Source organism: Magallana gigas, chromosome 2 (genome assembly GCF_963853765.1).
Source record: "Magallana gigas chromosome 2, xbMagGiga1.1, whole genome shotgun sequence".
NCBI classification, from domain to species: Eukaryota; Metazoa; Mollusca; class Bivalvia; order Ostreida; family Ostreidae; genus Magallana; species Magallana gigas.
Genome location: NC_088854.1, coordinates 810425 through 836470, shown reverse-complemented (window position 1 = coordinate 836470; position 26046 = coordinate 810425). Strand labels below are relative to the sequence as shown.

At 36.9% G+C, this 26046-nt stretch overlaps 2 protein-coding genes across 7 annotated transcripts; both read right to left on the bottom strand.

Moving 5' to 3' along the window:
• Nucleotides 1-16: 16 nt before the first annotated feature.
• On the bottom strand, nucleotides 17-8498 carry LOC105318511 (transmembrane protein 272). Its single transcript, XM_034444461.2, has 4 exons — nucleotides 7793-8498; nucleotides 2914-3088; nucleotides 2035-2094; nucleotides 17-684 (listed from the first exon to the last, which is right to left on the bottom strand). The coding sequence occupies exons 1-4, from the start codon at nucleotides 7979-7981 to the stop codon at nucleotides 248-250; spliced, it is 861 nt and encodes a 286-aa protein (XP_034300352.2). The 5' UTR covers nucleotides 7982-8498; the 3' UTR covers nucleotides 17-247.
• A 1969-nt stretch (nucleotides 8499-10467) lies between these two features.
• On the bottom strand, nucleotides 10468-26041 carry LOC105318471 (calpain-15). Of its 6 annotated transcripts, none has more exons than XM_011415633.4 (13): nucleotides 25945-26041; nucleotides 19473-21399; nucleotides 17065-17273; nucleotides 16399-16582; nucleotides 16012-16156; nucleotides 15814-15883; nucleotides 15460-15585; nucleotides 15182-15343; nucleotides 14600-14761; nucleotides 14043-14233; nucleotides 13638-13792; nucleotides 13015-13193; nucleotides 10468-12887 (listed from the first exon to the last, which is right to left on the bottom strand). In XM_011415633.4, the coding sequence occupies exons 2-13, from the start codon at nucleotides 21360-21362 to the stop codon at nucleotides 12707-12709; spliced, it is 3654 nt and encodes a 1217-aa protein (XP_011413935.3). In that variant the 5' UTR covers nucleotides 21363-21399; nucleotides 25945-26041; the 3' UTR covers nucleotides 10468-12706. The 6 variants fall into 6 exon arrangements, with proteins under 6 accessions (XP_011413935.3, XP_011413941.3, XP_065930471.1 ...); XM_011415639.4 differs by lacking the exon at nucleotides 25945-26041 and adding an exon at nucleotides 23474-23636; XM_066074399.1 differs by lacking the exon at nucleotides 25945-26041 and adding an exon at nucleotides 23088-23342.
• Between the last annotated feature and the right edge of the window lie 5 nt (nucleotides 26042-26046).

Below are 26046 nucleotides of genomic sequence, written 5' to 3'. Positions count from 1 at the left end.
TAACGTGAAGGTAATTTATTTTGTCTGTCAATAACATTCAGAAAATGTCTGCATATATATACCTCATTTTATTATCAACAGAGCTCAAGTATACAAAAATAAGGACTTTGCACCATTTGTAAGGCAAGCCAGCATTCAAATAGGACTTGGTTTTCTTTACAATATCATATAGCTAATTAATGACAGATGTATGAGTCAAACAGAACTACATCAGGGGAAAAAAAAGAAATTTATTTAATATTGGGACTCATTTGAGGTAATGGTAGTTTTTACAACAATAATAGATGATGAAACAGCTCGTTGTTATGACAACCAATGCAATTAGACCGTAACACGTGACTAAATGATAGAACGTGTACCGAAACACTGTCATGTGACACCAGTTGCTAGGTTCGTGCAATGGCTGTTCAAAGTTCGGTTTCCATATTTTATAAAACCAGAGGTTTCCCATGATGAACCACACGGACAGAAACACACTCAGAATGAACTCTGTGAACTTTGTTGTTCTGCGCACCACTGCGTCATCAGTCTCTCCGTCGTCATCGTCATCCACGCATGCGTCGTTGCTATGTTTCTTTTGGTTCCACAACATCAGGAATACCTTGATGAGACCAAAGCTCCCTCCCACCAGCAGGTATATAGGGACCCTGGGCTCCAGGGGGCAGTCGCTGCGGTAAGTGGACCCTAACAGGAGAGAGGACCAAATTAGATTTATTGTGCATACAGAGAATCGGGTCTCGTAAACTGTGATTCAAAAGCATGTTTAAATTAAAATTTTGTTAGCGAATGAACTTGAAAAAATTGTCAAGTGTATTACGAATAACCATAAATAGACAGTGTACATTCTAATTCCAAATATGTTTGCACACATAATGACATTCTTGCTATAAACTTTACAATTATCTGATGCATTGATGATTCATCATAGGCAACGGGACGGGGGGGGGGGGGGGTGCTTGTCAAGATTTTTGTTAAGTCTAGCCCCCATCTTTCAAATCTTTCAATATGCTTCAAATACGGTCGGGATTGATAAAATCTATTATTTATTGCATTTGATCACCCCAATCGTATTTGGTCACCTACTAATGCTAAAATTATTTCATATCCCTTAAATTTTTTATATAGCTCTTGCCCACAAAATGAATGTTAATGCAACCGGTCCAACAATTTCGAGGGTGACAGGTCTGTCGGTCCATTATCAAAACTATCAATTCGTGCGATCTCGGTGGAATGGAAATTGTCGAACGACCGTGCGACATGAACTATTATTATACTTTCATGTTAGATACTGAAATCTGATTGGTTTAGACGCAGTTGATAATCCGTTCTATTACCCTCAGCGCTAGCAACGCACTCAGCAACGGGTAACACAACGAATTGTTACATGCTCAGAAATTATGCGCGTACGGTTCGCCGTAGAATTCACGTCATTTCTATATAAAAGCAATATAAAAATTCTCTAAAATTAAGACATTCAGTATAATAGAATAAATAGTGCCTGTTTGGGAGGATAACAGTTGAAAATGACACCCCGAAAAAACCATTATCAACCTCCGCTTCGCGTCGGTTGACAATGGTTTCCTCGGGGTGTCAATTTCAACTGTTACCCTCCCAAACAGGCACTATTTATATACTGGTTACTACTAGAAAATATAAATTTATCCATAGTTAACAGTTGTTAGGTTTGGTTGCAACATATGGTTTGTTGGACCTTCAGGCATATATATTGCTTGACACTGGTTTCCGAAGGGTGTCAATTTCAACTGTTGCTCTCCCAAACAGGCATTATTTATTTTATTGTACAAACTGTCTTAATTTTAAAGAAAACTTTACTGCTTTTATATTTGTTGACATGAATTTACAACGAACCGTGCGCACGTAACAATTCGTTGTGTTACCTGTGCCAAGTGTGTTGCTAACGCTGAGGGTAATAGAACGGATTACCAACTGCGTCTAAACCAATCAGATTTCAGTACTTAACATAAAAGTATATCAAACACTTTTATATGGTTATGTATACGATGTTTAACTCACCCACTGCTAACATTGACACTGGCATAGCCAACAGCAGTAGCAGGATCCCGGTGCTCAGAACTTGAAAATAGATAAAAAGAAATTTATATAACTTATAAAGATATTTCTGTATGATATCATCTTACGTCATCACGGGTTGATATCTGATATCAATATACATTTCAGATGCCGATATTTGTGACAATGCTGTATGGTTATTGTGTCAAAATATTAGATATCAATCAGAGAGATTTACATCTAATATTGGTTTGCGTGTAATGGTATATATATATGCCTGTCAAAGAGGTTTATATGTATTTCTGATACTGGTATCAAATATTGCACATATTGTCAGTCTCAGAGGTTTAGATCTGATGTCAATATATCTTTCCCAGATATTAACATGATATCATGCAGATGAGGTCACAAAGCCTTACCTAATCACAAACGAACTCATATAAAACCTGTAAGGTGTTTAGATCTTACTTCGTTGCAAGTAATTGAGAAGTGGGTTTTGTTTTGGGTTTGTTTGTTGTTTTTTTTTTTGGGGGGGGGGGGTGTTGTTTTTTGTACATTTTTTCAAAATCCGAATTTTAAGTCTGGAATACACATAAAAGGACTACATTTGTATACTATCAAAGCGTAGGTTCTACGTTATCATTACGGATATTTATGTCTGCTTAGTATCAAGATATGTGAGTTGTGTGTATCTTATACATTTATTAGGGTTTACATTTGCACGATATCAAATCTCATGTTTTATATGTTTAAAATATATAACGGATATTCACATCTGTATGATAGTAACACTTGAGTTATAGTTCAATGGTTGGAATCTGAGTGTGTCGGTATTAATACACCACAGTAGCTCTGATGTCACCGACTAGCTCTGTGTCTTACTGCTGCCATAGAGGACTCGGTAAGTCCGAGAGATGAAGTCGTAGAGTCCCTCACAATCCGAGGAGTTCTCCTGGATCTGGGAAAACAGACTCCCATAAGAGGAGGGCGTGTCTGTGGGGAGGGGCGTTGTCAGTCTGCTGGAACTTTTGTACAGAGACCTCTCCTCGTCCAAAGCCTGTAAAATAGTGGCATCTTGTAAAACAAAACAATCTACTGTACAGAGAATCTCTCGTCGTCCAAAGCCTGTAAAACAGTGGCATCTTGTAAAACAAAACAATCTACTGTACAGAGACCTCTCATCGTCCAATAAGCCTGTAAAACAGTGGCATCTTGTAAAACAAAACAGTCTACTGTACGGAGAATCTCTCCTCGTCCAAAGCCTGTAAAACAGTATCATCTTGTAAAACAAAACAGTCTACTGTACAGAGAATCTCTCCTCGTCCAAAGCCTGTAAAACAGTGGCATCTTGTAATATACAAAACAATCTACTGTACATAGACCTCTCCTCGTCCAAAGCCTGTAAAACAGTGGTATCTTGTAAAACAAAACAATTTACTGTACAGAGACCTCTCAATCTAATTAAAATTAGACGTTCTGAATCCGCTACCGCTTTTCAAACGTTTGAGAAGCGGTAGCGGATTCAGAACGTCTAATTTTAATTAGATTGAGAGACCTCTCCTCGTCCAATAAGCATGTAAAACAGTGGCATCTTGTAAAACTAAACAATGTACTGTACGGAGAATCTCTCCTCGTCCAAAGCCTGCAAAACAGTGTCATCTTGTAAAACTAAACAAGCTACTGTACATAGACCTCTCCTCGTCCAAAGCCTGTTAAACAGTGTCATCTTGTAAAACTAAACAAGCTACTGTACATAGACCTCTCCTCGTCCAAAGCCTGTTAAACAGTGGCATCTTGTAAAACAAAACAATCTACTGTACGGAGAATCTCTCCTCGTCCAAAGCCTGCAAAACAGTGGCATCTTGTAAAACAAAACAATGTACTATGTAGAGACACCCATCCTTCTTAAAAGACTGAATGAAATAAAATGATGTAAAACAAAACTGTCGACTCTTTAGAGACCCCTCATCGCTTAAAGCCTGCCCAAAGCCTATATTCTATCAAGGTTTGTTTGTTTTGTTTTTTAGGGATGCGTGTATTTTTCTTTGGTTCTTTGTTTTCTTGAAATACAGAGTCACGTGATATTGTCATCGTACTTTTGGGATTATGGGCGCTCTCCGTCTTAACCAATGTTATAAAAAATGTCATCCTTGTACTTTATAAAATATTAATTTTATAGTATATGATAGGCAGGAAGATTTTTTTACCCATCGATTTATAGATGGAGGGCGTATTAATTGGAGGTGTTTTCCGAACTCTGCCGGAAGGCCCGAGGAGTTCTTCTTACAGACTACAGTACCTTACAAAAGATCTTCAGACTAAAGGCACGTAGCAAAAGATAGGAGGGGGTTTTAGGACCGACTTTTTCTTAATCAAAGTTATAATAACTAGCCCTGCACTTTTTTCCCCGGACTAAATGTACAGATCCGGAGTTTTTGTGATATTTAACACCAGGACATTGACATTTGTTGTGAATTTATTCCAAGGTTAATTTTCCGTTTCCCGTGTGTAGTAGATATTTACAGACTATTAGAAGTATAAAAAAAAACACGTCTGATCCCTGTTAACCCCTTGCCGTAAATTAATAGAAATCAGATATGTTTTCCCGTCTTCTTTGTTGTAACATGTTTCATTATTATTCCTGTGATATATTTTTAATCAAGGCGGTTACCCTCTGCGACTCCTCTTCAGTCCAAACTCCAACTAGTTTACCTAGCTTCAAGAAAAGACTTATTGATATCTACAAAATGAAATGTGTCACCATGAAAAATAACAGTACATCTGACAGTGTACTTTCTGGGAGGGGATTTGACCCTGTTTTCTCTATACAGTGGATATACTAATATACTAGTATACACCGAAGTATTGACATTAAAAATTGAAATGCCATTTTTTTTCAATTGAAAGAATTGAAGTTTTGTCTTTCGTTTGCTAATTGATCTGAAATAATCATCAAACAAACATCTCATTTCGAGAATCTGAAATGAAAAAATAAAAGTCTCATCGCTCTAGAGAAAGTAATGTTAATTGATTGCTAATGGTTTGCTGACATAAGAGTCTAAGAAAGTGTAATTATCTGTCATGCCGTGTGTGTTACATTAAGAACTTAAAATCAGAGATTTCTAAAATAAACTATAATTTCTGTCGCTCCTTAAAGAGAGCACCATTCAGCTATAAGCTCTTCACTACTACATATGTATTAGGACACAGAGAGAAGTTAGTTCTAAGGCTGTGTTGGGATGCTCTTACGGTTGTATTATAACGGCTGTATAAATACCCAGTGGATTTAATTTGTAAACATGATTTGTCCACAGTTCTGTAAAGAAAACGTTGGGCTTCAGTTAAACTGTCCTGCCTCTCGGTCTTCAAATAAATCTATTTTAGAGCACGTGTGTATGTTATGCTCACATGTACACATCTTGCCTGACAAATATCACTATTTGTCTTATTTTTATTTTTGTACATATCGTTCTCATTTTTTAATCTTTTGTTGTCTTGTCTTTGATCTTAATCTGTTGTTGTCTTACCTTGATAAGAATATAAATTCCTCATCATTGTAAGATTGTTCATACCTTTGTCTTTAATCCACTTTGTCGTCTTCGATCTGTCTACACATTTTATATTCTTATCTTGGATCTGTCTACACATTTTATATTTTTGTCTTGGATCTGTCTACACATTTTCTTTTTTTTTTGGTCTTGGATCTGTCTATACATTTTATGGTCTTGTTTTGTTTTATCTATATACACATTTTGTACCCTTGTCTTGGATCTGTCTAAATATTTCATATATTTTTTCTTGGATATGTCTGGATATTCTATAGTCTTTTCTTTGGTTTGTCTACACATGTTATAGTATTGTCTTAAATATGTCTACACATCTTAAAGACTTGCCTTGGATTTGTCTACACATTATATATTCTTGTCTTGGGTCTGTCTATCCATTTTATATTCGTTTTGGATCTGTCTACACATTTTATAGTCATTTTGGATCTGTCTACCCGTTATATAGTTTTGTCTTGGATCTCTCTACCCGTTATATAGTTTTGTCTTTTGTCTGTCTACACATTATATATATTATTGTCTTTGATCTGTCTGTCCATTTTATAGTCGTTTTGGATCTGTCTACACACATCTTATTGTCTTGTCTTTTGTCTGTCTACACATTATATATATTCTTGTCTTGGATTTGTCTACACACATCTTATTGTCTTGTCTTTTGCCTATCTACACATTATATATATTCTTGTCTTGGATTTGTCTTTACTTATACTTCTTAATGTTTTGTTTCAAGAATTTGATAGATTTATCATGGTTTTGCATATCTTTTTTTTTACCCTAATTATCTCAGGTTTTTTCTTTCCGATTTGTAGAGTTTTCCAGCAGTATTTTCTTCGTGGAACCTTCGTTCAAGGTTCCCCACTGTACTCTCTTAGAACTGCAGAACTTTTTCGCTTTCTCGTTTAGAAACCGTCTTAATTTTCTGAAATTATTTTGCCCATCTTGTTTCTGTTACTCATCTTTATTATTTCACTGAATCCTAAACGTCAGTATTACCAGTGATTAATCGTTTAATGTATATCTCACTTTAGAAGTAATGACAAATAGTCTTATAAGTTATAACTTACTTCGATGATCATAACACCAATCCTACCAATCAAATTGTCAAGAGATAAAGATACACGGAGCTAAGTATATGTCGGGCTATTTACCGTTGTTCAACGACAAACACTGAGATTACAAAACTCTGATATAACGAACACGAATATAGCGAATTTAAGGCTATAACGAATTGTTTGTTCATGTTCCGGCAAATCCGTTTATAAAACCTATAGAAAATTACCGTATATAACGAACACGGTTTTAACGAATTTACGGCTATAACGAGGTAATTTTAAGACCCCCGCTGGCAAAATTTAACGTAATTTAATCATGTATATAACGCATTTTTTCAATTACAAATTTCATTGAAGATGCATAAAATTTAAAGCTAAGTATGTAAAATACTCATTCAAATATTATTCAGAATTTTCTCTTTGAAAATTGAAGTGCAAATGTTACATTGACTTTTTGTAAACGGGGGAAATATTGATTTCATATCTTACGATAGTTTGGAGTAGTGTCAGCTGATTATAACGAAGTCTCTATAAAATTTCTTACGAATTCGCTAATAGGTACAACGAATTGTTATAAAAAAAAAAATTCTATGGTCCCTTGAAATTTGCTGTAAACGAGTTTTGTTGTATAAAATGCACAATCGAGGCTATGTAGTACAATACTTCTTGTATTGTGAGTATATATATACCTCAGTATATAAGTACATGTATATACAGCCTTTTGGCCTAATACAGCATTTTCATGACTAAATTTTTATCACTTGTACCAATTAATATGGATTCTATATAATCACTTTTTAATCGTTACTTAAAGAATATTTCATTCGTCTAAATTCGGCCCATTCCGTTATTTAGGGATATGATAGGCTTTGTTTGAAGCCACGTAAACAAACATTACGAGGATCCGTTGCTTTGATACTAAACACAAAGACATTTTTGAGGTGTATATACAACAAATAATGTTTTGTACGACATGAATGTCAGGGAAAAACCCAAAAGATTTGGTGGGTACTAATTTAATTAATTAAACGCAAAATGAACAATTATGATTGTCATTAATCAAGTAATTATAATATAAAGAGTAAAATGGGGTTTTTTTTAATAAGTATCGGGTTGAATCAGTTAAAGGACTGAAATGCTACTCACCAGATTTTTGGCAGCATTTCTTGCACGCTGGTGCTCAATAAAACGGTGGGTACTCAAAGACTCGACAATGGCGGGAACCGAAAGACGATGGGGTGCACGTGGGGGCTGAGCTGGCGTCACTGGGTACAGGGGGGCCGACGTCCTCCGGGCCCGCCCCCGGTGCTTCCTTATAATGGTCGCCCTTCTCATTGTCTTGTCGTCTGTTTGGGCTTTGATATCAAACAGTTAAGCAATGGGTACCTTTCATCTTAGGTTCATCGCACAGCGTTGAGTATTGTGAGCGTTGTTTGACGAGGAAGCCAGTGTTTCTCTCACCGCTGCTAGTCAGGTGACTCAGGTATCACAGGTAAAAAGCTTCTGTTCAGTGGAAGCCAACAAAAAGAATATGTTTCATTATCTTTTCAAGAAAATAAATTGTAGATTGCTATACCTAACAGATCAATACACCTATATAAGGCCACAAATTAGTGCTTGTCGATCTGTCGTACACATCCAGATATTGCATGACAGTCTATACTGATGGAAGCAGGCCCGGTAAATCTTCCAGAGCCTATTATGTCAGTTGTAGTATTTTTCTTCCTGTTCTTGCGTGTGAAGGCGTCGATTAGAGGCACGTGTAAAGATTTTGAACAAGATGAACACAGTGCGACCTAGAGACCACACGCGTCATCAAATACTTAACGCCATCTATACCACGTCACCATATCACCTGTCATTATATCAGGTAGATGTATAGAACTTGTAGTATCTTTGAAATCAAAGACAGACATTCGAATATGACGACATTTATGATAGAGATGACGAAGTGTCCGTCAAGGATCAGTCTTCATTGAGTGTTGGTGTGAAGCGAGGTAGACAAGATAGTATAAGGCCAGGCAGGACGCAGGGGGGGGGGGGGGGGGGGGGGAGGGGGGGGGGCGAAGACTGTAGAAACGGAAGCAGATATGAAGAATTCAGATTATTGTAGCTTTTTCAAGAATCCATCTCGAACACCGCGAAAAAGACTCAAGCACAACTACATGAAATGTATAAATGACATTCTTAAATATGTAAATTGTTCATATAATGATAATCAATATATGAACAATTTATATATTTAAAATAGCATTGATATATTTAGACAATCAGACTGTGAATGTACAATATATATATATATATATATATATATATATATATATATATATATATATATATATATATATATATATATATATATATATATATATATTTCTCTCTCTCTCTCTCTATCTATCTTTATTACATACTTAGTAATAAATACAGGTTTTTGGCATATGTGATACTGATGACATCACAAAATCTGTATCGGCCTCCGGGGCTGATATAGGTTATCAGCCCTCCAGGGCTGATACGGATCCGTATCACACCCCTTTCGGAACTCCTCTGCCTTTTTTCGCTTCGGCATTTTTGCATGTTTACAGACGAAAAATAAAATATTTTCAGTTACAGTCGACATTTTTTAGTGCAGTTGAAAACTTCAAATGCTAGCAAATGTTTTAAAGCAGTCAACTTTTAAAATCTGATGAAATTCCGTTCTGTAGCTTCATGTTAAAACAAGAAGAACTCATATTTTTATTAAATACATGTACACGTGCAGACTTTTTTCAAATAATATGAATAATCAATTCAAAAAAAATTTGATGGTTTTTTTTTTTAAATTTATTACTAAGTATGTAATAAATATAATAATAGATACCCTTTTCCATATCACAGCTTGTATCAGCCCTCGACCAATATCATCCCTCGGGCCTTCGGCCCTCGGGCTGATATTGGAATCTCGGGCTGATACAAGCTGTGATATGGAAAAGGGTATGTATTATTCTCTCTATATTTACGTCTACTGATCATTTTCTCCCTGATTTATTAGGTAATGTATAAATATGTCAATACAACAATTGACAATGGAAAACTTGATTCCAATCTTTCAGTCAATGACTCGTCTAAAGGATTGCATTGATTACTATTTCGTGATGTATCAATATTGTATTCTATAGATCCGCAACAATCATTTCCGTGCACTTTCCAATCCTACTGAAAGATTAAAAAAAAAATAATTTTTAAATAGTCAAGAAGTTGAATCTCGTGTTCATTGATATAGCTGCTGACCGATATACCAGGGGGAGGTCGTGAGTCGGGTTTATGGTTACATCACATCTCTTACAGTACGCTAGGGCTAAACAAACTGAATGTTTTTCACTACATACATGTACTATAACTTGTTGTATTCATTGTGGTCTGTCATTTGTTGTGAAATACAGTCAATTGTAATCAACAGACTACGTGTACATGAAATAAGAGAAAAATAACCGAAATATTTATTTGAATATGTTAACTCCACTAAGTAAGCAAAAGCGATTTTGTCACCGGTACTTCGATGTCATTTCCTGGGTAGATAATCTCAATACGTTTTTTCGTAAAGTGAAACAAACCCCCAACTAGTTTGTAGATGGCATTTGCTGAAATACCTAATCTATACCATGGTAATTGTTAGAGTATTAACCCAACTTTCGTAAGGTTACGTAAATAAAGTGCACGAGTATACTGTTTATTTATTACTTGATGTTGCTCGATGAAATGATGAAGCCTACCTCCTCTATACAGTGCAGTAAGGGAATGCGACTTTGAGAGTATTTAATAAATTAATTTAAATAAAAATATCAAATGTACAAAAAGACTTTTATTATAAAAATCCTCTGAAATATCACATATTGCACAACGAAATTATTTCAAGTAGTAAACAAAAACAGAAATAAAATTCACAAATCAGAGAAATATGAGAGCACTATGGATATGTAACAGACACTGCACACTAGCAAACTACTGTGAAGCCTCAACCCCCCCCCCCCCCCCCTAAAAAATAAAATCCCTCATAAAAAGGTGACTGTACAAAAAAGACATGACTAAAAATGATTGAGATCTCATATTTCTCCACAATAAAATAAACTATAAGTAATGTCTTACACATTGCTCCATACTACCTGTATTTCAAAGAATAATCTATCATAAATAGAAAGTTCTACCTTAAAAATGCTAAGATTTCCCACTCTTATATACAATGAAAATAACTTCAAGTACAACCTTATCTTGACCAAAATATAAACTTTCAAGTTATTTTTGTTAGGGTGCCATCCTATCAAGGTATTTAATGCTTTCTGTAGCATCCTCTGAGGTAGGGAGATTGACAATGCCAGTTTCTCTGTACATGTGCATTCTGTATACCTCTAAATCTTACATCTAAACTAGCAAGAGTGATACAAACATTGCACCAATATATGCTTTTGAGCAAGTCAACAATTTTGGAAATGTTAATGCTAGCTTATATCACCACAGCTTTGTAAGTTCCTTAAATTCACTACATGCACTGTACAACCCTTATATGACAAGTATAGCATTAATAAACATAAACTTCATCCATAATCAAGATTTAAAAAAATATATCAGCATGTTTCTTCTCTCAAACACTTGTTTTAGAATTTGTCCTCCAACAGACATACACTATCAGAGTATTCTGCTGGTGATATTTCTTGGACAGTGGCAGTTGCTATGGTGACAGTGACCCCTAACCTGACTCTGTAAGTATATTTACCCAGAGATTACACACATGTACATCTATATCATATAGACCTGTCTGAAATATAAAACAAACCCAGAAAACTCTGACAATACAGCTGTTTAAGAGATCACAACCACAGGCTTGATAGTGCTTTGATGTAAAGTCCTGTCACAAGGCAGAACTTGTGAGATTTGCTGTAATTAATATTGTAGTGATAAGTAGTTGATTAAACATCTATTATTCAGTGTTAGGCAGAATAACGGTCAGTTTAAGGTCAGTTATTCACAGTTTAGTCATCTTAACCATTTTATACAGAATTCAACACCTAACAGTGTAAATATTTGAACTATCTGATATCAATAATGACTTGGGGTAACATGATAGAAATATATTCAAATAATGATGAACATAGTAAAATTCAGTGTTTAACATTAAAATGTTTAGAAAATATTTATAATATATAAAAGAATTAATTAGATAACAATATATAAATAGAACTTTGTCTATGTATAACATTGAACCATAATCCCTGGATCCTTATACGAGGGTTGTCCAAAAAGTTCGTATATACTTAAACATCACAAGAACAATGCTTCAATGCCAAGATAAAAAACTAACAATAATCAAATGCCATGATGAATAAACAATTCTCCATTGTATTGGCTCAAGAAAACCATCACTCCCATGTAATAATGTGCTAAACATTCCAACATCAACCTGTGCGTATCACACTAAATAATCATTTTTTATACTCAATTTCACAAGTCCAAAAATAAAAGCTAGCATGATCAATAAGGTAGCAATGCAGGAGATTTACCTTACCAAGTTTGATAAAACAAATAAATGCAGTGATTTGTATAAAGTTAAGAAAGTCGTTCTCAACCAGACTAAATAAAGGAACACTCTCTCTGTTTCATGATTGTAGGTCAGAATAGAGTTGCATGGATTTAGGAAGGCCTTTTAGAATGGCATAAAAAGGAATAGCATATATCACTAACTTTATCATTCCTGGAGGAATGGCAACACTGATGTATCTCATCTTACCCTAGTGATCTAACCAAAGTCATGTTGTTCAAAGTTCTCTCCTCGAATACTGAGGTAGATACATGTGCTACATGATATCTATCAATATATATTGATATGTCACGTCCTGATGCTAGGAATGCTTTGTCAGTGGTTCATTCGGTCAATTGTTCAGTTGCTCCATCAGATAAAGATACAGATAACAGTCATACTGTCGCATAGCCTGAAGCTGACACACCCAGACAATACCACCAGCTTGTGTTGTTGAGTCATCAGTTGACATCCATAGAGGTCACAAAGATGCCTTCCCTGATGTCTCCCTACAATGGCCGGGGTGCATGCAGCCCTTCTACGTGTAGAGTGAGTGGAGGGTCGTGGTTGACTCCTGCTGCTGCCCAGTCTGCTAGTCCGGTGGCTGACCAGTGCATGCGATGAATCAGGCGCCGAGACAGATGATAGGACGCACTCCTCTCTAGCTGTGACAGCACCATGATCACTTGCCTGTGGAAGTAAAAGGTTCACAATTAGTTTGACTGCCTCTGTAATCTCATTTTATTACAGTAGGCCTGATAGGCAAGCAGGGATTCAGTGAAGCATGGACAATCTGTGGAGTGAAAGAATAGTATACCTGTGGAGAGGTGGGACAGAGTCGGTCGTGGTGAGACTGCACCGCGTGGACACCACATTAGAGCTGTCCACACAGTCACACTTGATGTGGAGGCTGCGGTCACTGCAGCGGTTCTCTACCACAAACAGGCCACCCGACCAGCCGTGCATCAGTGAGTACACAGACACCGTGTCACGGACCTAGATATAGACAAAATAAAACATCATGGTTCATTAATCAAATTATTGAGCTACATGTATAACTTAGATATGTAAACTTGAAAAGTATAATCACGTCCCCTTTAACTTAAGTTCACTAAAGCTCTTCTGTCAGTGATTCTTAAGGAAAGGAAAGAGAAATAAACCTTTAATATGTTTTGTTATTTAGTTACTGTCAATTATTCTTCAAGAAAATCAAGAGCTTCAGTTGACAATGATAAAGAATGTTATTCTTAATGAATTCTGCATTTTCAAGGGTGATTTACATGACTGGATACTCAAAAGAAAATAAGGTTGTACCCCCTAATGTCACCCCTTTGTTTAAGGGAAGTATGTGACTAAGTTGCTCACTGTACGGTTGTATACATGTATAGAGATTATGTACCCCTTAACATGCACATGCATGTATATAGAGACTATACCTACCCCTTCGCATTTGCCCTTGGCCAGGGCCAGTTGAATGACCGCATCGGACAGGGCGTACTCGTACTTCTGGGTCCGTGTCTCTATTTCCTCCACCATTATCGCCTTAGAACTGTGGACCGATAGGACGTAACTGTACCGCTCACTCGGCTTTGTGGCTGAAATTATAAAAATGAAAACAAAATAAATACACTAGATAAAGTTAATTATAAGTAATTGACATTGAAAAACACGAACAAGGTTATAAAAGAAAACATCCAAGGCAAACTCTACTGAAAAACATCATGATGTCCAGTAACGCCTCTTTACATATTTGACATGCATGCATCAACAGATGAATAACTGACTCCAATTATCAATAACATTATGTAAAAGCTTAGTTGTACATTATGTGTATAAGCTACTGACACAGAGTCCAGATGTTGAAGGTGAGTGGGAGCACCACGTACTCCCCAGGCTCCAGCATTGTGTTACAGCCCACGAAGCTCTTGATCTGACGGTTACTGCACGCCACCAGCGGACCAAATGCCTGCACTCCATTAGGGGAATCCCGGAGGATCAGTACACAGAGGTCAGCGGGATTCTTGTTGTCGTTACTCCTGTCAGGGGGAGATAAATGTGTCTGTCAGTAAGGGTACCGAGCTTAGGGAGGGAACAGAAGGTTACCGGGGTGTCATTTATCATAACCTGAAGAAATCTTGTTCATGTCGCTGCAGATACCAGCTATTATTATAAAATGTTATCTTATTCATAGCTACACAATGAATAATATCTGGTTTGTCATATAGTTTTAAGTCAAACTTAAAGTAATTACTTATTAAGTATGACCAGAACAATGAAATACATGAATGCGTTTATTACTAATTAATTCTCTTCTAAAGTAATGCCACATGACCTCGGGTCTTTCAAATGAAGCTCTTCCTAGACAGGTAAAATAATTATTGGACAGGTAAAACATTTCTGACCTGATTCCTTCCTGGAACACGCCCACCTCGACTTCTGTTGTGTAAAACACAGTCAACTTAACCATCTTGAAAACCTCCCTTGCATTGGCTGGAAATGTTCCCTCTACACGAGTTTCCCTCCAATCAGGTCGCACCTTACAAATGTCTACACTGTCAAAGTACCTAATCAAAATAAACAGAATTTGAGCAGATGAATAACTGATTCAGAAGCTTTTATAAAATTGTAAAATATCTCATAAGCATTCAAATTATTTGTATTCTCTGTGTTATATGCATACAACAGTATGGTTGCTGTTTAAAACCTATAGCTATTTAAAATCAGGTATGAATGAAAGATGCAAATAGTATTAAAACTGTTCATAAACCATGTATTCCCTCACATTTTTGTGATAATTTGTTCCTGGTGTATAAAAGATGGCACGTAAAAAGTTCTGACATTTATTAAGTCCATAAATAACAAAACTGTCATCAGGAAAAGTGATTTCTTGAAAAATACTTTTGCCTGTAGTAGAAATGGAAGTACTTATATTTTTAACTTAAAGATACTCTTGACTAATAGTTGAGAAGTAGTTCTGTTTTTACTTGAGGACGTCGTCCAGTGCCATCCAGAACACGCCCGATGTGTGCCCATACAGCATCAGGTCCTGTTTGGCCCGCGTGCTGATGTTGGCCCACTTAGCAGAGTCATCACTCCAGTCCCCATTCCAGGAGAAACGCCCCCAAGGATTGCGCAATCGCAATAGCCTGCACACAAAACAGTGAGAGAGATCTCTTATCATAGGAATACAAGGCACTACTTTTACTTAAGTAACTTTACATAGACTTGACTCCCCTTTGATCAATGTCAAAGATTTACTGACCTATTTCCGTCAATGTCCTTGACATCCAGTATGGAGTAGGCATGTCTAGGTCGCAGACCTTTCTCCTCATACACCTTATCCTCCGTCTTCATGTTCCCTCCCCCACAAGACGCCCCCATCAGGAATCTATCAATTGATCAGTCACTGAAAGGTTACTTGTCAAATACCTTGTACCATGTATTCAAAGCTTTTCTGTTTAACAAGATTAATATTTCTTTTTTCAAATGAAGAAAATGTAATACATTTTTGTATATCATAATTTATACTTAGTAATTGTATTAAAATTAATTTTTAAGTGAATGTACATTGAGAAAGTTATAAATATGTTCCATCACACCATAGAAAGGAACCTACCTTGATTCTCTGCAGCTTAACAGTTTGGCCCAGATCAAATTTGGGTCAATCTCTTCTTTTTGTGGTCCAGCTAAGGAATTAACAAGACATTATTATGAACGTCGTATGCCGTGATTTTCCTAAATCTGTAATTTTTTTCAATAGATGTATCTATGTAATGGTCTATGTACTGAGCCTATTGATAGCTCCCCTACTCACGCTGCAGTTCTATGTTGTCACAGGGGGCACCTGTGAGAGTGGCCAGCCCCTCCAAACACTTCCCTGCAACAAGGCTCTCATAGCTTCCGTGTAACTTGGCCATGGCTTTCTCAATTAGTGGGACCCACAGCTGCTTTCTCTTAGCCTATAAATGTATGAGATAATTATTTAATCTATTTCAATCATTGATTACTGTAGAACATCTGAAATAAAGCAGTGATGTTGTTGTAAATGTCTGAAAGTGTCAGATTTTTTGGTAAACATCTGTGAGAAAAATTTTTTATGGTATATATTTGTAAAACTTTTTGGAAAACATTTGTGAAGATATTTAGCAGATATTTGTAAATTTTTTCAGTATTTATGAAATATTTAGCAGCTACAGCTGACCTGGGAGAAGACGAGTCGCTTGTGATGGTCACACGGCAGCAGGTCGTCAATCAGCACAATCTGCCATTTGCCGTCCTTACAGAGCCGGACCTGGTACGCCCCCTGGGGGCAGTAGTCCTTAGTCAAGATGATGCTCTCTACCAGTTCTGGACGCTCAGCCAGCACAGCGAGCGCACTCAGGAACCTAAAGAAAAGGCAGCCTTAGATAACTAAACCTCACCAGAACCATTATAATGATTGTATCACCAATGTTGTATACGGTACACCTGAACATATGAGTGCAGTACATTAATGTATTTATTTTTCATGTTGGACTTTCTACATATCTTGAAATCTCTTATGCTTTCTGGGCTCAAATTGAAATAAAATCATCTAATCTTCCTTTTGAATCTACTCCGTTTCAAAAATTTACCAAAATTTATAGTTTCTTGACGTTGCATTTACCAGCAATTACCCATAATTCCTGCTATACTACTGATCAATTACCCATAGTTCCTGCTGTACATACAACAAAATAAAGAATTCCTGCTGTATTTTCCTTTTTTTATTCAAAATTCATGCTGCTCTTCTCATCAATTACCTAAAATGTATCTTGCACTTACTAGCAGTTTCCCCAGAATTTATCTTAACTTACCAGCAGTTACCCCAGAATTTATCTTAACTTACCAGCAGTTACCCAGAAGTCCCTGCGAGATGTCATCTGGTAGGGGTGTCCTACACACTGCCCACTTGACTTTTTCATCCCCGTGTCGAGGGGCAGCTATTTCTGTGGGCCTGAGCCACTGGATGTACGACTTGGTGAATGGTTTATTCTCATTCAGGAACACAGATGTAGGGGCGGGAGGAAAAGAGTCGTCCACAAAATGGTCATTGTGCTTAAAATAACAAAAATATACATAGTGACCGAGTTTTCAATCATTTCAGTTTGACCATACCACATTGATAAGGAAAACTTTTAAAAATTATTATTCAATACATATATATTCATGTATTCAAAAGCAGTCTTTATTTTCAAAAGAAAGATATATTAATATAATAAATATTCTGAAGGAGTCAAAATTTGGAGGTTAAATACATTATTAAATAAGCATTCATTTTTACTTCCAACTCACATATCAATGGTAATTTGATTTCAATGTCCAAAATACCAAAGTTCAACTGTTACTAGAATGTGGGTCAAGAATAGGGAAATATAACATGTATAATGAATGTAAACAAATCATATAGCCAACAATTCTAGGTGTAGTCTGTATGTGTTGTAGACATGTACTGGGACAAAGTCAGTACAAATACATAGACTGTGTCATAAATAGCCAGTAGAATGTGCTGAGAGCCTGAGACTGAATACAGTCCATACACTAGATATGTACAGGTAGACCGTTACATGACACAGTCTATATAATAATCAGTACAGGTAGATTGTTCATTAAAATGTGTTCTGTCAAAAGATATGTTTAAAATATACATGTATATTGTCGACAAAGTGAGCTATCGGTGTGATTTCAGACAGACCAAGTTAGGTTATGGGAATCTTATAATGGACTATCTTTATCATTAGGGTGTAACAAACGGCTGTCATTCTCCGTGCAAGTGATTCATCCCTCCTTCCCCGGGATATTTGTTTCACTGTTAAATGTCTCCTCAATTTCTGATGAATCAGGTTTAAATGTCACAGTTGATTGTATCTTTACAAGGGACACATTTTCACGGCTAATTTCACTGTCATCGATTCCCTCTCCCATTAAATTTCAAGTAGATAGAAGTTTATGTAAGGCATCAAAAATCAAAGTATAAGTAAAACTACAAAGATGAGTGATAGATCATATTTCTGCTCCGTGATTTGTACAAACTTTCTACGAGAGTGACTTTGGGGATAATTCGGTCGTTGAGCTTGTGTGTACGACTCATACACCTTTGTTCCATGTGGAGCAGAAATAATGCTTGTTGCTCAACCAGCACAACTTATTGTCCATTTAATGTGCCCAATTTGTTGTTTAGTTTAATGTGCCCAATTGGTTGTTGAGTTAAATGTGCCCCATTTGCAGGCTGGGAACTTTTGAATGAACAGAATTAGTTTCTTTGTAGAACTTCTCTTCTTAAGACACCGTTTCTGTAGTGTTTGGCCTAGGACCTTTATTCATAGATTGTTGGCTGTATGTGCTCGTTATGCTCTCTTTTGTTTGCACACTCTGCACTAAGAGGGAGTGGCCTGTTTAGAAATGAATGGATCGGCCACAATTCAATATTGCAATGAGTTTCTTACGTCACACTCTAATAGTAAAACCAATACAGGTAGCAACTATGTCATTACAAATAACACAAATCGCTGTATACTTATGTGTAGGATAGGTTACTGAAGCACCTCGGGAACTCTTCAACAAAGCAGTACAATAAATATGTTTTAAAGAAGTAATTATTCTTATGCTTAATGGATAAAATATCAAATGATGATTTCATGGATCTTCAAAAATGTCATAATGAGCTCATTCCTGACAGGGCAATATACAGTTACTACAGCTTAACTAATACATAGTAACTGTTACACTTATCTTAACTAATACATAGTAACTGTTACACTTATCTGTACCGTATCTACATGATCAATGCTTTTCCACATTTGTCATAATTTAGAACATCTCAAAAGATAGCAAATTGTTTTCCAAAAGTACTCTTTACTATGTATATTCCTATTTCTGAATGTAAAATTGTGTTCAAGACAATACATGAACATGTATATGAAACGCTCGACTTGCAGAGTTTTAAGTACATGTATACTGATGTATCAATGTATATGGAGTTTAACCCTTATAATCTGGCCACTTTAAAGTGATCTGACTTATGTGTTTTTCTAACATTATACTAACTGATGCTATATACTGACTGTGGAATCATTTGATTTCTAGCAAATGAAGTGAGGGGCTTTAGGAGTATGAGAATTGTGTTTCTCATCAGGAGAAATCTGGTATCTATAGAAATATTTCTTATTTTGACCATCCTGTAGATTTTGATTGTAACAAGAACAAGGTCCCATGACATTACAGTAGAATACCTGTCACCTTTGACCTTCGACCTACCTGTCCACAGAACAGGGTGATGTGCTGCCACAGCTCCAGCGCCTCGTCCTCCTCGATCTTACGGATGTCGGCCATCAGGGAACTCGGCTGTCGCGTGAGCGTGATCAGGTTCGGGTCGAAGTGTTTCCTGTGGGACTTACTACTGCCACACATCTGACAGTCGGCCATCTTGAGCGGATTCTTGTAGGTGCACTGGTAACATGACCAAAGCTTGTCTTTCTCCAAGCTCTTGTTCTTCTCTTTCTCCAGGCTTTTGTTCTTGCCTTTTTCCTTTTCTTTGTTCTTTTCTAACGATGATTTAGGAGTTTTATCTTTGTTCTTTTCTAGCGATGATTTAGGAGTTTTATTTTTGTTCTTCTCTAGTGATGATTTAGGAGTTTTATCTTTGTTCTTCTCTAGCGATGATTTTGGAGTTTTATCTTTAATTTTCTCCAGTGATGACTTGGGCGTATTGTCTGTTTTTTCCTGTGCTGATTTTGACACCTTGTCCTCCTCCTTTGATGGTTTGTCTTTCTCACCTGCCTTTCCTTGCATTTTGTTTCTTTCAGCACTGTTCAACTTCTTGGCATTGCCCATCTTGTCAGATTTAGCACTCTCTTCCTTTCTATTGGCTGCGTTTTTATCGACATGCCTTGGACTGTCTGTTTTGGGTTCGGACACAGGGGTAGTTCTTACATTAAAAAAAGGATCCAAATTAGAAACATTCCTTTTAAAACCACATGCAGCACAGGATGCATTTTCCACTGGATTGTGTAATGTGCACTTATCACAACTCCAATAGTTACTCATATCAAGTTCTGAAGTTGACCTTCGACCCCCACAAATCTTGCACATGCGCTCCACATTGGGGTTATGGAAGGTGCAACGGTTACACACCCAGAATCCTTTGTCCTTCTTCTGCTCCTTTTTCCCGGAGTCAGGCGACTCTCTGGGAGAGGAGTGGACTTTCTTTATTGGGTTGTGCTGAGGGGTAATGGCGGGGAACTTTCCATTGGGAGTTTTGGCTCTACCCCGGGGTATTCCCCCAGGAATCTCTCCCTTCTGACACTTTGAACATTTCGGACACCAGCTAGGATTACACGCGAAGCTACAGACAGGGCATGTCCACTCCCTACCGTCCTCTATAAACACTGGGTCTGACTTGGCTCGGGGATGGTGAAGCTTCTTCCTGGATGGTGCATCCACAGAGGGTTTGGGATCTGGAGGATTAGCAGTGGCTCCCCCTACCTCTATCTCTGACTCCATTCCATCAGGCTCGCCTCGTTTACTGGTTGTTGGGTACTCCACTTTTTTCGCTTCAAACTCTGACACAGAATCCAAAGTCGGTAACTTAACTTCTTTTGGATATTGACAAACTTCGCAGTTTTTATTTTTTGCTGAGTTTTTGAATGTACACTTACTACAGTTCCAGAATTTGTCCTCATTCTGACCAATCACATTCTTTGTTACATCTTTACTTTGGCCTATGCTATCTTCTGTTGCTCCTTTGTCATCCCCTTTACAGTGGTTGTATTTAACAACGTACTCATCATCATCATTTATCATGATCACTTCTTTGAATTTATTTTCGTTACAACTGATACAGTTTTCCACTTTCCCTGAGTTTTTCATATTACAGTTTCCACATTTCCACACATCATCCTCCACATCCTCACCATCCACTATAACTGTTTCCTGTGAGCTGGTTCCCGGCCCTCCTACAGGAGATGGCCTGGTTGTGATGGGCTTCGATCTTTTGACCCTAGTTTTGGGGATGGCCCCTTTACTTTTGTCCACAGAGTTGGGTTTTCTGGGTACGTGACAGGCTTGGCAGATGTCTATCAGTTGGCTGTTGCTAAGACTACAATGGCTACACGCCCAGTATCCATCCACTTCCATTGGCTCATGCATCCCTACTCACTCCATCATCACCAACGTCAAAGTCTCTCTGAAATGAAAATTAAACAAACTGTAATCTTATTAAATTGTAGATGTTACCAACTACATGCAATTTCATGCACAACAAAGAACCAACCTGCATAAATGAAAGAAAAAACATGTTTTAAACCTCACAGTAGATAATGTCCCTGTTTAGAATTGAGAATAATGGACAACAAATGTTGCCATTTACGTCCACGAGACAGAACTTGTTAAAATTCCACATGTACCATTATAAATTCACCTCACATACAGCATTGTGGTACAGTATACCACGGGTCATTGTAAAACAAATGCTTGTAAAATTTAATAACAGACATAGAGACGTGTTACACACAGTGCTGTAGCAATCTAACTGTTCCCGTCTCTCTATACCTGTGTCTATGAACGGCCAGTCAGACACTACATATACAGGCCCCAAGCCACTACATGTATAAAACTACATGTACAGGGTAATCCTCAGTAGAAGTCGAGCTGTTTGAGGATAAAAAACAACACTGACTACTGATGAACAGATGGAGGTGATTGGTCATCCCCTTGAAGGGAGCCACGCGAGACAGACGATTGGTCATCGCCATCAAAGACAACCGCATGAGACAAATAACGCTAAATGACTGCACATCATCAATTCACGATAAAACATCGCACTTACTGTACAGGTTGACACTTGGTGTAAGCCCATCGGTCGGTTTTATAGACATGTACCTAATTTCCTCATTCAGAGACCGTCCTGATTAGGATTAAGACAAAACAGTTAATCTGTGCCCGCAGTCACTCATTAATAGAATTCTTTTAGAGGTTTATGGTGTAAATTTAAATATATTTGCGAATGCCACACAATTTTGAGATGAGTGAGGGGTTTAAATTCTAATCAGGCTGGTGAATTTCTACCATTACCCGATTTTTTTGTGGTTAGAAATTGAATAAGAATATAAAAAGCTAATCAGTGGTACCAACTTAAACCTTCTCAACATAAGGTTGCCCTGGAGTGAACGCTGGAATTGCTGAATTGTTTTAACTTTGTGGTAGGTATATATACACAGATAGGGCACTGCTTGCAGATGTTTGTTAACAATTGACAGCTTGATTAATCAGGTGGACAAGAAAGAGATAAGTAAACATAGACAATAGCTGCTCCACGGACCACCGTGTCTCTGTGATTCCCCACTGATAGGACAGTCGTCAGATTTCACCCCACCCCTGTCCTCTCCCAGAGAACAATACCACTGATCACATCACCAGAAATGACGGTGCACATAATTTACCTTGAATAATATCATTTTTTAAGGTTGACAATATCTTAGGAATCTTGAAAAAGACAATACTTTGTGAAACAGATAGGCAAGTTTTCATACCTCAAGTAATTCCAGTTAAACAAATGTATTTATGATGTAGATCCCTGTGTAAGAGACAGTTTTTTGAGCTGTTGGGTCCTAGAATTACCTTGCTTGAATTTCTTGGAACAGGACATTACCTATGTTATATAAATAATGAGAGAAAGTTTTCATACACCTGTCTAGTGATCAGATTCCACAACACGTCATGTCAACCAGGTATGTACACCAGGTAGAAACCTGAGACAGGTGTCCAGGAATTTCCAGCCCCTCACTACCTGATGCACTTTTGATAAACAAATCAACCGAATACTTGTAGATCACAATGGACCCTTGGCCTGGGGTCATCATAAAACTCACATACCTGGTCCTCAGTTAGCGTCCAGTTTACACTTCAAACAATTAGCTCCAATAACAAACCATAGCTTGTTTATCAAAGAAGACCAATGTTTGTACTTCCTCCCCCAGAGACACAAACAATGGAAGGTGTTTCAATACGGTGTGAAATTTCACGAATGTCCGCTTGTAAGGCAACATGTACAGAACACCTCATTAAATTTTCATTAATTTATAAACTGTTACAGGTTATTTTCCTTAAAATTTTTGACAGTTCTTGCAGCACAGCAACTTGAGAAGGTACAGCAATAACAGTCAGCTGAATACACATTATTCATTACAATACACAGCTCCAGGTAAAAACCTGTACAGGTGCACAGTCATTAGTCAGGCAAAACAAACGGCGCACATTACCTGTAAAGTGAAAGTCTCCCTCCTAATTGTCACAGGTATCCTATGGTACTACAGGGAGGGGGGAGGGAGCCAAATTGTCAGACTCGGCAGTGAGTCGGTGCTGAGAGCGAGAGTGAGACTCTGTACACAACCAGCGTGTACTGTTTACTCGGATGTACTACACTGGTGGCCAACCAAGCTTAAAGGTGGTAAATTTAAAAGGACGCGATTAAACCTGATTAAGTTCTCACAGTCGAGCAAATCCATGCTGCATTCTATAGATTTATTGGAGGAATATGTGAGAAAATATTTCTATTACAGCCCTTCAGCAAGTCCATAATTATTTTTTACCTTAGGGCAAATGATAAGTCCAGTTAAACAAAAGCTCTAGGTAAAAGTCCACTATCGCAAAAATTCTTTGGCCGCATTAAAATCATGCAGGTGAAGAAGCATAAATTTATTTCACCATGATATTAAACAAATACTTCATTTGCAGTATGCAGCAAATGCAAAGTATATAATTTCCGCAGCATTTGCAAAATTATACAAACAAAAACAGTGCAATAATTATGAATTAAAATGTTTGGATCAGTGTGATCACATTTTTATCCTCAGTATATTGATATTGACTATATACTACTATTAAGCTATTGATGAATATTGATGAATTTGGAACAAACCTCACTGACACAAGATTGCCACTGAAGAAATCCATGTAGAGCAACAAATTATCTCCCTTTTATTAATGTCTAGCTAGTGTGTCAATTTTACCACCTTTAGTTAATACAACTGTCCACCCCAGGAAACCTCTCTATCAGCAATATTTCTTTGAGTCCTATCTGACACTAGCAAACACACAACTTTCTATTGTAATTAATAGCCAATTTCAGCATATAACAAAACCTTTACTTCTCTAGGAAGGTGTTTGTAGATTGGTCTCTGTCAGGTGTCAGCTGACCGTGTGATAATTAACCGAGATCCACTGCCTCGTGAGTTGTCTCGTCATAATTCACAATTTCAAACCAATTAGAGGATCAATTGCCATTAATTTCACAAAGTATAATTTCCTGAACACTTTCCTGAGGATTAAGATTAATGTAATGTATTATTATTGAAGTAAAATGACATAGATAACTCAGAAAAAAGCATTTTTTTATTGGCATATTGTAGATATTAACATAGTAAGGCGGGGGCCTACTGGAAAGACATCATTATCTTATACACTGTATAGATAATATACAATTGCCATTGAAAAATCAAAGAATTATTGTAGTCTAGACCCTGTGGTAATGATTGAGCAGTGTGTGATTAAATGCACGTATAAAGGTTTTGATCTTGTACAGTGATCAGTGGTAGTTTGTAGGTTTGGGAAATGTGTGCTGCTGATAATATTGGTGTAAACAAATTCTCAAAAGCTGATTAACATGTGGGGATATAAAAATCTAAAGTCTATTTTATAAAAAAAAATAACCCATCAAAAAAGAAAAAAGAAATCATATTGGGCACAAATCCAAGATACCTTCATTGACATGTCCTCTCATTTTCCTAGATAAAATGACATGAGCATGATGAGTGAAAACAAATTTCTACAAGACATTCATAATGGGAAAATCTAACCATTGGAAGTTCGTTGCATACCTTTCACAATTCTCAAACAAATTTTATTATCTAGGTACTTTTTATTTTTATTTTTAGATGCATTCTTTAACCAAACAAGATGGATTGAGATCATGGGGCTATTGGAAAGAAATATCTTAAGATTTTATTTCATGGCTGTTCTCACATGATTTTTGTTGGGCTCTGCACTCAGAGGTTTTTAGGAATATAATTGGATTAAAAATATTAAAAAGCAAAATATGTCAGGATGCAACTACAACACAGGGGAAGTTGAATCCAACAGCCAGCCAGATTTCAGAAGTTTCATTATATTTCTTGTTCCTAGCTGGGAGACACAGTTTTAGGCAAACATCAATAAAGTCCTGCAGATTTGGAAAAATTCCTACTTTTCTACCTCAATCTAAACTGATACATATAATGGGGTTATATGATCACACCAGTTTGATCACAGTCGCCAGATGGCTCAGTAGGTAGAGCCCCTGACCAGAGATTCAGGAGGCCGTGTTCGAATCCCAGCCTGGTCCGGAATACTTAATTTTTCAGCTATTTCTTTCTTCTCTCCATAGGTATTCATTGAAATGAGACAGCTCAGTGGGGATTGGATAAATTAATTAATTTAGGTGAAATTTAAAAAAAAAGACCATTCTCATACAAAAATCCTTCCAGAGAGAGATTTAACAAGGTACTGTACCACTGTGCTACAACATGGTAAGGGAACTTACTCAGCAACTAACTGAGCCAGTGAAACGTTTTGAGGTTTTGACAGTTTCAGTCAGCACTTTGATGAAGACGTTGAAATGGTAATCCGTTAAAATTATTCTGGAATTTGAATATCAACAATTAATTTCTTAATTATATGACAAAAGTTAACTTACTGTTGCTACCATTCCCGTTTTTGTGTCTCTAGACAGCACTTGTCTATTTTCTCTTTCGGTATCTATTTAAAAAAAAAATTTCATTTGACAGTGAGAAATGTT